Source organism: Ptychodera flava, chromosome 5, assembly GCF_041260155.1.
Source record: "Ptychodera flava strain L36383 chromosome 5, AS_Pfla_20210202, whole genome shotgun sequence".
Classification (NCBI taxonomy): Eukaryota; Metazoa; Hemichordata; class Enteropneusta; family Ptychoderidae; genus Ptychodera; species Ptychodera flava.
The window spans coordinates 12,017,855-12,030,536 of NC_091932.1; the positions used below are offsets into that span (position 1 = coordinate 12,017,855).

General features: G+C 38.2%; 1 protein-coding gene across 1 annotated transcript in view; it reads right to left on the reverse strand.

The window, feature by feature from the left end:
- Positions 1-1,509, reverse strand: part of LOC139133026 (disks large-associated protein 5-like) — a 29,413-nt gene extending 27,904 nt beyond the window's left edge. The window contains exon 1 of the mRNA XM_070699413.1: positions 1,216-1,509. Coding sequence (XP_070555514.1) covers positions 1,216-1,417 — 202 coding nt within the window. The 5' untranslated portion in view covers positions 1,418-1,509. The remainder of the gene's footprint in view (positions 1-1,215) is intronic.
- Positions 1,510-12,682: the final 11,173 nt, after the last annotated feature.

Genomic DNA, 12,682 nt, shown 5'->3' on the forward strand with positions numbered 1-12,682 from the left:
ATTTCCGGCCCCAAGTCACTTCGGCACCGCAACCCAAGACGTTTTGGCATCTGTGTTCCGATTTTTTTTCAAACTATTTAGTAATTGGCTGATCCTTCATATTCGTAAGCGTGACTTTTGCGTTCTGACCAGTACTTTTATCTGCATTTTGTGTGAATTTTGCCGTGCTGTTTCGTCACTGCTTTTAAACTTTTGCCGTGTCAGCGGCTATTGATATCGATAAAATTGTGTCACAGATTTGAAAATGATATGAAGTTTTTTCTTACGGTCTCTTCCCATGTTCTCACAAAGATTAAAGCATGTAAAAGTTAGTTGACAGTCTTTTTAGTACTTTGATTTGCAACATTACGCCCTCCAGAACTAGTTCCCACTGGTAGCCTTCAGCGGTGCCGAAACGTCTTGGGGCCTGAAATTTGGAGGCCGAAACGTCTTGGGCCGAAACGACTTGGTGCCGAAACGTCCAGAAACCCAAATGAATGACAGTGCTCTGACATCTCCAATTTGATGACATTGACAATCACGATCCTGGAGAGACCGTGTGACAATAGTGGGAAGAGGTCACTTTAGCAGCAGTTATATAGAGCCCGGTTTTCTCAATGTTTATGTAAAGGGAAACTACATGTAGTTTCTGCCCCTCACAAATACCCAAGGGAAATCCGTATATATCCTTGAGACAGCACTGGCAGTTGCGGCTAGCAAACGTCATCTGCCTTCATCCATAGACCCACATACCCAGGCAAAACCTCAAGCTACATTACTGCATGCTGCAGCTACGAGATGGCAGCTACCTTCAGATGTCTACGTTCTAGCTCAGTCCCTCCACACACACGTGCGTAGGGACTGAGCTTTGACTCTTGAGACCGATCAAACGGTCGGTCATAGCGTTATTTGGTCATTTGCGATCAGCCTATTTGTAGGTGACACAGACAGTTAGATTTGGGGCGTTTTTTCTTTCATAAAAGAAAACCGATAATCGGGAACATTTTGTTTTCATGAACCTCGCACCATTGCTTGTTACATGGAAGCTATGACATCACGGTCCCTCCACAATCATGAACCGTGCCGCGCCGTGATGACATCTTCATCATCCATGACCATTCCATTCAGGTCACGTAGTTTGTATTCTGACATTCTGGTATTGACAAAGTTATCAATAGATACCCTTGGTACGAAATTATTACTTGTGACAAAAGAAAGCCTATTTCCTAACCCTACCTTTCACAGCAATCCCTCGCTTTGACTGCGAAATTCTTGCAACGGCGGACTCGTCCAGAAGAGGGGACAACTGCAGATTTCTCCTACGGTCAAAAGTCTCTTCCCTGGCCGTTTTCTGTAGAATCGACCTCCGATGTAATCTGCGAGCCTTTGCATCGATATTTCCAACCGCAGCACTCCTAGATTTATACCTTGATTCCATTCTCTCGAATAAACACAAACTTTTAGAGAACTATGACAGCGGATAATATAAAGGTGTTGCACTTTAAAAACACAGTTTCAAATATGGCAGCACGAACTGTGATTGGCTAAATTGTACGCATGCGTATACGATCGACTAGCGTCTTCCGAAAGAAGCGCTTGGTCAGTCCCGAGATTCTTTTTATATATATTGCAGTGCAGAGAACGGAATTGTGGTGAAGGACAGTGAGAGTGAGATCACGAAAGGACACTTGAAGCAAAGTAATTGTATGTGTTTTTCTTTGGTCTAAAACTGTTCAATCACAAAGTGTCGCGCTCTTTTTGTATTAAACTTTTTAGACGAAAGAATAAAAAGGATCACCGGTGGCGGCGTTTTTATACCCACTTATTCCGACAAGTTTTGTGCGTAGTCCAGAGACTGTCCAAAGCTGCAATAGGAAGACACGCCTTGCATCTCAGAACAGCTAAAAGTTAAGCTTAAATCTACCGAGAAGCATTACCTGTATTACAGCCATGTTTATCTTTTCTGCTGTCCAGGATTGACTTTCAAGGAAGAGTGTGTTGCGATGAAGAGCAGATAAAAAAGTTTAAAAAGTGTCATTTTAGCATCTCAGTACCCGATCAATCAATAATACATCGATTTTGCAGAGGCAGCTTTGCATGTCGCATTTGTTGGTGAGTCTTTGTTTCCAATTGCGCAGTTAATAAATGTTGATGGACAAAAGTGTCATATATTTGGTTTACTTTATTCCTACAGTGATTTCTATGCAAATGCTCACGGTTTCTTTGAGAAAAAGAACATGAGAAATGCATTGCAAATAGTAACATTTAACCTCGCTGGTAAAGCATTAGAGTGGGGAGAGTTTTTCTACCAAATTCTCTGCATTTGCGTCATTTGAAGTTTAAGAAAAGACTCTTAGGGTAGTATGCACTTTCTCATCGAAAGCCTTAACTTTTGCCCAATCTTTTCCGGGAGAAACTCAGCGATTCTTGTTCAAAGTCAAGAATAAAAATCGGGATCACCGTGCACATTTTGGCACTATGACAAAAATTGCCTTAAATTTGTCAATAGTTGTAAATTCAAAATAACCCCAATACCTGTGTTATCTCTCGTGGGGAAAAATCTGAAGTTGTTTAAGATAATACGTAGTGTGAATGACTGTTCAATGTTACAAGAAGATATCAATTACTTGTCCACATGCACATGGTCTGAGAAATGGAAAATGTACCGTAATTATGCCAAATGTGTAGTACTTCCTCATTCATTGAAAAGATTGCCAATTGAGATGGATTATAATATTGATGCTCACAACTTGAAGACTGTTTATAGTTACAGTGACCTAGGCGTGACACTAGACACAAAGTTAACTTTTTCAACTCACGTTGTTTCAATTGTCACTGATGCTCGAAGACTACTTGGCATGCTAAAAAGGTTTGGCAAACGGTTGTCAGTGGATGCATTGCTCGTGGTTTACAAAACATTCTCTAGAACTAAACTCGAGTATGCATCAGTTGTTTGGAACAGCATTGACAAAGTGTACTCAGACAAACTAGAAGCTGTACAGCGTAACTTTGTTAAATATTTGTGTTATCTTGTAAAAGTAAGGTTTGATATGATGATCTGTGTGTTATGTTTAATTTGCCAATGCTGTCTAAAAGGCGCGCTTATTTTGATCTTGTTTTTCTTCACAAATCAATTAATGCCCTTCTTGATTGCCAACCAATTTTTAATTTACACATTCCTGGGCGATCAACTAGACAGAAACGGACATTTCATGAGCCTGGTGGTAGAGTTAAATTTACTAGCAATTCAATTTTTGATCGCATTACAAAGCTGTATAATAGTTTTTATCAATGTCTGCCAATTTTTAACATTTCTGTTTCGAGTTTTAAAAGAAAAGCTAAAAGCGTTTGTTTTTGAATTTTTACTTTGTCCTTGTTGTGCATGTCATTTGTTTTAACTTGCTTACTTGTCCTGTAACATCATGTTATTTGTATTTTTTACTAAAATCCTCCTGTAAGTGCGGATGTATATGGTTTTTAACTGTATCATATCTGTGTTGGAGTTCGAAATAAATAAATAAATAAATAAAATAAAAATGAATTTGCGATTTTCACAAAATAAGACTCTTGAAACTTTACTTGCTTCAAGAGCTCAAAATGAGGCCACACCAAGCGATAGATCGGAAGAGCATTGTATGGATTTGAGAGTCCGACCTCAAACATGACGAACCGATAATGATGAAAAACACCCTTGCAATTACTGTCGATATTCGCTTTTACCAACACAAAATGTATCGCTTCAAATATAATATTGAAGTCGATCGTCATTTAAAAAGAAAGCAATACTTAGAGGGGCAATATGCGTAAATCTTGTTAATATGTTCGAGATCTATTAAACAGTAAAGGGTTACACATTCTAGCTTCCTGTCCGTCAAATATGTTGAAATACAAAGACGACACACTACATGCAATACTGACGTTATTGTTCAGACATTATGAATCGGTGTGCGGACTAACATTCAGCTGTGGACAGTTTGCCACAGGACGTCACACCAGGCTTTGTTTACAATTTGAATGCAAACTGTGTTGACAATTTGAACACTCACTGGGTATTTCAACACGGATTTTGAAGTAGAGTAAGAAACTTCAGGGTAAAGACAGAACAATAATATTGGAAAGTTAAAGCTAATGGATCTGTAATTGAAACATTAAATTTCTTTGAACGAAAGTGTTGCATAACTAAGAAAATAAAAGTAAGCAAAATAGAAAGGCTTTTAATTTGGATGACGTCAAGGTGCCCGATCAAGGGGTGGGAATATGAGTATCACAACATTATGACAGGCGTATTGAAATTAATTAACGACATTTTATACTACACATAATCATTAAAAGCGTCTCTCAATCGATCCGACCCATCGTTTATTTGTTCTCCAATCATGACCACATCTAACGCCATTTGCTCTTACTTGTGACGTCATGGGGAGGACAGAGATTTGTTGTCGTTATTTTACTTTTAATTCTGGCTGTAAACACAAATCATTGAGGGTTGAAAACCTTCTTTGTATTGTAATCAGGTCACCATCGATGAATGCACATGCACTGCGTATTTCAGACATAAATATCACGTACAACAACATCGGTTTCCGACGTCATTTCTAAATAACCTTTCTTCAAAACAATGTCTTAACATTGTAGAAAATTAAGAACTCTGATTCTGAAAATGTTATCTCTCTTCACGAAGCATACTTGATCGATCAACCTCAGTGCAAAACCATAAATACTTATTTTAGTTGATGCTGATTACATTGATTACTTTGAGCGAGGAAAAATTGCTTATATTATGAAGTACTGTACCACTTTAAAAATTGATTTCTCTGACATTGTTACTGCAATTCTTCACATCTGGTGTTTCACATTAATGTCCTTACTAGAATCACTTGTCGATCAGTGACCTTGGACGACTGGAAGTGTCACTCAGACTTGAGCTCAGAACAACTACGACAATTCCAGGCGCCGGTGGGCATGTGGGGAAAAGAGCTACCTAACCGAAAACAATATTTGTCGGAGTTCATCGCTTCAACGCGGACACATTAAGAACAATAACTTCTGGAATGTTCAGTTAAAAGACTGGCACAACTCAATGCTAAGACGTTTTCTCAGCTCGACAATCGATTTAATTGGAGTCTGCAATTGACGTCATCCTTCTCCCACATTTAAATTTATTTCATTTGAAACCGTGTGCACGTGCACGTGGTTGCAATGAACAGAGTGCAGCAAAGTTAAATTGAAAAAGAGTATTGTAATTGGCATTCGTTCAGTTGACTCTACAAAACTCATGGTAAAGCGTTTGTCAAAGGCTTTCACTTTTCAGCACAATCACATTGAATAATCAGAGAGAGAAAGAAAAAGTGTTGAAAAAGACTTCATTTTCAAAATACACCAACTCGAAACAAAGTACATCATAAATGCAATTGCCATCACCGTCTGGTACTCACACTGGGATACAACAGTCTTGACGGAGACACAGGTGTGTCGCTGAATCAGCATACTTTATTCACAAGGTCAATTGCAAGTTACACGGTACAGGCTCTAGGGCTAGGATAGCTACTATTTAAAGCTCATACATTAACTGTATCATTTGATGTATTCTTCAGTAAGTTTTCATTTGACTGTAGATCCAGTTTCTTATTCTACGTATATTCAAAATAGCGTCGAAGAGATCACCCAGGTGCTAAGTTTGTTTGTTTATGTGTCTTTCTCTGTTTTCCTGCTTCTCTCTCTCTCTCTCTCTCTCTCTCTCTCTCTCTCTCTCTCTCTCTCTCTCTCACAACATTCAGGAAATCAGAGGAAATGTGAAACGTACACACTGAAATGACAAAAATCAGGCATGAACACTTTCCGATTGCAATTTTCCTTGCATCTTTCATAATGCTGTAATTACTGAAGACGTCAGTTGGAAACAATATGTTCTCTTATCTTAATGTTTGTTTGTTTTGATCCTGTGAAATGTACTTGCAGTGACAAGACATTCAGTGTTACAAGATTATTGGCGGCATGCTGCTTCGTAAAAATCGCTTTGTGCCAAGAAACTCAAAGGAACAACGTTTTCTTTCTGAGAGTACACTTGGAACAGAAAAGAACAGAACAGAAACTTGTACAGAAAAGAAAGATATTGCTGGGGCTTTGAACCTCTGACAGTCAAGGTTGACCAACTTCTTAAACCTCCTTAAAACCTGCACGTATTGTTCACAGCCCCGGAACAAGGATTTCTTTAAGATAGAGAGATGTACGTGTCCCTTGATGATTGAAACTTATTGTCTATGGCCATGAGATAAACTATGAAAGGCATTGATCGATAATTCTTCTCCAATTAAAAGTACTACCTAACAAAACTTACAGTCAATGTAGAAGCGGCGTGATCGATTAATTGTTGTAAACGAGTCACGAACGAATAAACTGCAGCCACCCCCGATTTGTAATAGCTCTGTCATCGAGATGGTTACATAAATTTGACATGGCCACTGGCTAATAGTCTCGCACTTTATGGCAGTTGCCATTCACTTCAGGCCTCGATGGACTGTATCTTGTCTGCAGAACAATAGACTTCGCGATTGATTTGACCCTATGTACGCATGAACACTCACATGTTGCAGTGTCACGATGCTCTTTCAAATTTGTATGTTCACCCGCAGGTGTTTTTCATTCCTGCACTCTTACAAGACCCAGCAAGGCCGCCAATGCTGAGGTTTGCCAGTAGTTTGCGCTTGTTTTAATATGTCGTCAGTTTGCATTCAACGTTGCTACTTGCTGAGCGGCTTATTACTTATTATATCATGATATTGTCAAATGTATACATGTTCAATTTATCTGAACAATTAGTTTCAGAGGAAAATTAGTACTTAGTTAACGAGAATATTATATCAAACAAATTGAAATGATCATTAAATATGTATGTATGTATGTATGTATGTATGTATGTATGTATGTATGTATGTATGTATGTATGTATGTATGTATGTATGTATGTATGTATGTATGTATGTATGTATGTGTGTGTGATGTATGTATGTATGTATGTATGTATGTATGTATGTATGTATGTATGTATATATGTATGTATGTATGTATGTATGTATGCATGCATGCATGTAACATGTATGTATGTATGTATGTATGTATGTATGTATGTATGTATGTATGTATGTATGTATGTATGTATGTATGTATGTATGTATGTATGTATGTATGTGTATTTATAGATGGACGGACGGTTTGATGGATGGGCGTATATGTGTCGATATCGTATGTCACGAACAGTAACTGCGCAGATGAAGAAAAGGTAATCTCTAAACGTTTTTCCTTAATTAATCTTAAAATTATAATGTATAATTTGGCAAATCTTTACCAGTACACCAATAAATATGGCAGCCAGTGCATAAAAGAATGCGGTAAATGTCGCCGTGCTGTTGTATGCTGTCGTCATGTCTGGCGCCGAAATGTTATCCCATGATCCCCGGCCAGTTGCAAGGAGATAGAATTGATCGATATGACTTTGAGTTGATCCCTCTATTGTGCATCTCCAGTAATTTGGACGACCGCTGAGAAAGGTCAAACCGCAGGTGAGGTATCACTTAAAATAGATCAACGTACAGTACATTATTGATCACCATAGACATTCGTCTACAATACAGAATGATTACAATGGGAGACCATAGACCCTTTATCCAGGGTCTATGGGGAGACTTTCATGGAAGCAGGTACTCGTCGAAGGCGGTAACCCGTAACCTTGACTGAAAGAAGAGTGTTGCATTGGACAAATTGCTCCGACGTATGTGTAACTACAGTTTACTTGTGAGGAGTGCTAAGAAGCAATGGAACCTCCTACAATACACTTCCTTTTGATCCATTGAAAAAAGTAATGCGTGTGGATTATAATAGTGTTGCGTTGTTTTCACTATACCCTTTTCTTCTAAAATCGATTTTCCGGCGCTGATGCTGCTCTATAATAAGAGAGCTAACGGTGCTATCAATGCCCACTTCTGCATTCATCATATTAGTCCGTCCTTTCTTTCGAAAAACAAATATACAAGCTTAAATAAAACGCGAACCGACACAATGCCGACGATAGTTTCATCTTAAGCCAGAAAGCGGCAAGATCGCTCGCTAAGCTCCGCTAGCCTATCTCAGCGATGCATCTGTGTGGACTCGGATAACGTCACGCGTCATTCAGTTTGGCTTTAAAGACGTTAAAATAGGTCTAGTGTTCCTGTCATGAGTGGAATCATTATGTTCTCCTCTGTACCACTTTAAATGGAGTTCTCTTTAGCGACGGTCAATAAACACAACGGCGGCCATAAGTGAAACACTTTGGTCTTGACAACTTTTCGAGAGTCCTGCTGGGATCACTCTTGAAGCTATTTTTTTTACATGTAAAGACACTTGTTTGTCGCGAACTCCCAGCCAGCGGCGTTAATGACAGAGACCGTGCTCTTTTATTTCTTTTCGTTGTTGAAAAGTTAGCAAGAATGGATCACGTCAGCTTACGCTCTCCTGCTTCTAAATGGTGTAGTGTGAAAAGTATTGTGTACTTGGCTAAAGTATTGTGGGTTTTTTTCTGCAAAAGACGGGAAGCGAACTCATTTATGTTTCTGACTGTTATATGTTAACAATGCAAGCAATTGTTTTGACGTACTTTGGCGACGTGGATTTGACAAGTCTTTCAGTGGCTTTGCTAAGTTATGACGTTTACTCTTGACTGTTTGTTGATTGTGTTTCTCCTCTCCGTTTTAAAGATGGTGTCGCCATCAAAGCATCAACGCCATCAAAGCATATCCGGTGATGTTGTCGAAACGCCTGAACTTGCTTTCACCAGTGGGGTTATCAACATAAACTTGTTTAGGGTCGACGCGGACCCATGGATCTTCGGAGAGATGGTCGACAGTATGGGGGAAAATCTGAACAGCACAAAGAGTTTTAGGGGAAATCGTAGCCGCGACGTTGTTTTGAAAAATATTCTCATGATGGTCTACTGAAATATAGCAAATGGATGGAGGGGGGGGGGGAGTATTCTTGCCATCATGCAAATTCATAAAAATGATATATTCTAGACCCCGAAAAAATGACTTCTGGGTATTTTCTGACTGGTTCCTCCAAAGATGTAACGGTCCATCCCTTAAATTCACCTTTACGACACATTGATATGGTAGACGCAGATCCCTTTCGCGTCTCAAAGCTATTTCCAACAGTCAAACATTTATAGTGCTCACTACGCAATCATAAACTTTAATTAATCTCATTGCTGGCATTATCACACAGTAATAAACTTACATAACTTAGATGAAGGTCGATCGGAAACATAAGACTTACCATAATTCTATATTTTGTTGAACAGGAACAATTAACAAATTGATTTTCACGAAAAATAATTTACCCATATAGAAAGAAATCTTGGACAATATATGCAACGTCATTCGCCGCTTCCAAGGGAAATTCTACTTCCATGAAGTGTACGATCCTGAGATAGGGAAACGGACGTATAATATTGGCGAATATCCGTGTTCAGGTCATTTTAATAAGTTGAAAACGCCATTTTACAGATGAATTGCAGCCAATTAAGAATGTTGGCATTCTGTTCCACTCGATAAAATTGTAATCGACGAGGCCAGACACGACTACTCAGTATGTTTAATTGGCTGACGAAGGAGGAAAGAAAGGGTCACGCGTTTACTAAATGGGCAGACAGGAAAACCTTATAAATACTGGAGGAGGGATATTAAAGATTTACCAGCCACTGTGTTGGTTTCTGTGCCTCTGGCCTTGGTTAGGGCAACCGTGCCTTTGGACACCGCTGAGGCAGAACGAAACAAAAGGGAACCAAATGAAAATTTAACGCGGTCATGTTTCTCAAGTTGCAATTGTTGTATTGTTGTCCAGACAGGGGAACAATTACTCGATATTGGGTTGACCCGACGTGAGGCTGGATCCGGTAACGCTTCAGAACAATAACATGTGGCGTGGTGTTGACATGCATATCGCCATGGCAACATCACATGTAATTTATTCTACCCTAAAGCGTTCAGACCTGTTATTGACACTACGACGGGCAGTGATAAAACATGCTTGGGGCCGGATTTCGGAATTTTTCTTGCTGACAGCTATGAATTTAGAGGTAATTCACCATTGTGATGTTATTCTGGTTATGCAAATTGAGTGCACAGCTGAAATGTGAGGCAATTGTGTATTGACATAGCCATAGGACGAGATGGTCTGACCAAATAACGAACGTACTGTTTACAATTCACATGTGAAACTGGCACACTGTCAAACGCAAAACAAAGCGTACCTAACCCTATCATCGAATTAATTAAATACTGGTCTCTATCCAAAACACGTTCCAGACAACTGTTTTTCACCAATCTAGTTTCCACACACCATCGTTTTCAATATTAGAGAAACAGACATGTCATGGTAAGAGTACAAAACTCTGACTGGCACACGCGTGACTGATAAAAAAGAATTTATGTTGTCAGAGTCTTTAGAACGAGAAAGAACGGCTCAACTGAGTAGACAGGTGTGTGGAATGAGTTTGTAGTGTACATGATACCTCTCATTGCAGAGCTAATGCTCAGGGCCCCGGACTTTGTTTTTGTTGTCGCTTGTCACTTCAAAATCCAAATCCTCGGTTAGAAAAAATTACTGACGTAGAAAGTCTCCCAATCTTCCGGGATTTTTTTTCGAAAGCGCCTAACATAAAAAAAATCATTTCGTTGGTTTGCTGTTTTAGTTTTCTCTCCTCTATAAGGGGTAAAGTCTCTTTCATACTATTTTGTCAATTTGGTATCATTTTAGAAATCACACTTGTACTTCCCTTGGCCATCTTGAAACACCTAGTGTTCACCGTGCTATTCTTGTCCATCTTAAGGTCAATGTTGATTTTTTTTTCAGTGCGGGTAATTTCTCGTTGACAACCTTTAAAAATAGCGACGTTGTCTCTTTAACGCCAGGTAAATGAAAAGTACAAGCTTCTATTTAGAGCTTCTCGTTCAATACAGTAAACACGTTCTTTTTTCATGTGTGCCTGCGCTAATAACGAATAATACCATCGTAATTACGGATAACTCACTACCAAGACTATGCAAATTACTATGGTTACTCCACTATATAAAGACAAAACAACATTATTCAGTAGAAAGGTCGTATATTTCATTGCAGAGGCATTGGAATACAAACAAAACATGTATGTTTCATTCACAAAACATATGTTAATGCATGGGCATAGGCTTACATACACGTAAAATCAGTTTGAACATACTTTTTAATCAGACGTGGTCAGAAAATTGTGAAAATTGCCAAAAATATGTTTTGCATTTGATTAAGCTGAAATTCATCATAATATATTACCTACGTCAGATCACGTGACCATAATCTATTATTTTCCCGCCAAAATTGTATATTGCAAATAACTGAATATTCCAACCGTTAAACATCAAAATATTTAAAATATTATGACCAATTAATGTAAAATGGGATAGGAACTTGTGTTAGAACTAGTGGCAGATGCAAAATTATTGAATTTTGAATAATATTTCTTCACAAAAAACAACAAATACAATATTTTTGACATTTTACATGAATATTTTGAATATCAGAAAGAAGTATAGATAGAGTTTCATGAGTGCCATGTATTTTTGGAAGAATATGATAGATGTTGTTTCCAAAAGTGCAGAGAAAATCAAGGAAATTTAACGGGTTACGGTTGGAATATCAAAATTAATAAAGACATAAATTTTGGCTGGAAAATATCAGATTTGGTCACGTGACTCAAACTCGTCAAGATTTAGGCAGACATTAATTTTAATGAATTTAATAATTCCAATAACTAGGCCAAATATCAATCAAATCGCGTGGTTTTTAAGATAACTGATCATTTTCTTACTTCTGGGCTTGATGGGTACAAACACCCATGCATTAACTTACTTGAGCATATGTTTACGCATTAGCTAAATGCATGATCCAATGACAAAATAGAAAAATTCACACTTACACGAAATGAAATTGACAACAAATCATATTTCCGCTTTTGTGGTAAAAAAAGTTACACAAAAGCACACAATATCTTTGATTGGACATAATTCACCTCTAAACGACGTAAGCGTATGAAATAGTTGGACGGAAATGTTGTAAAACTAACTTGACATTCAATATCCCCAACATACTCAAGTACTGCGGAAAAAAAAGTCTCGAAAGAGGACGGCACCATTTATCATCACTGAAGTCAAACTAGCATTACTAATAATTGCGTCATGATTGACATACGAAACATATTTCATTGTGTATTGCTACCCCCTGATGGAAAGTAAATTCCCAGTCCAATTTTGTCGATGAATTGTAAATCACACAAAGTTACAAAAAATTCTGTTGGTTTTTTCATGCAGTTTTTTTACTTGGCGGATGATTCGAGGTCACTGCATGACGGCTGTAACTTTTGATAATTAGTATTCTGACTATTTGTGTTTCCGAAAACGAGAGTACGTTTTTCTTCCTTTTTTCCTCAAAGGCATTTTGAAATACAAAGCGTGAACTTTACAAACTCGGTACTTCGTGCGCAATATACAATGTTATTGTTGATCGCTTTTGGTTGATCCGTATGTTGACAAATAAAATTATAGTAAACAACATTGACATAGGACTTTGCACACCAAGGGCCTTGTTGGTAAGTACTGCAACACAAAGTTGGAATTAGACAGAGAAACTCTAGTTTACA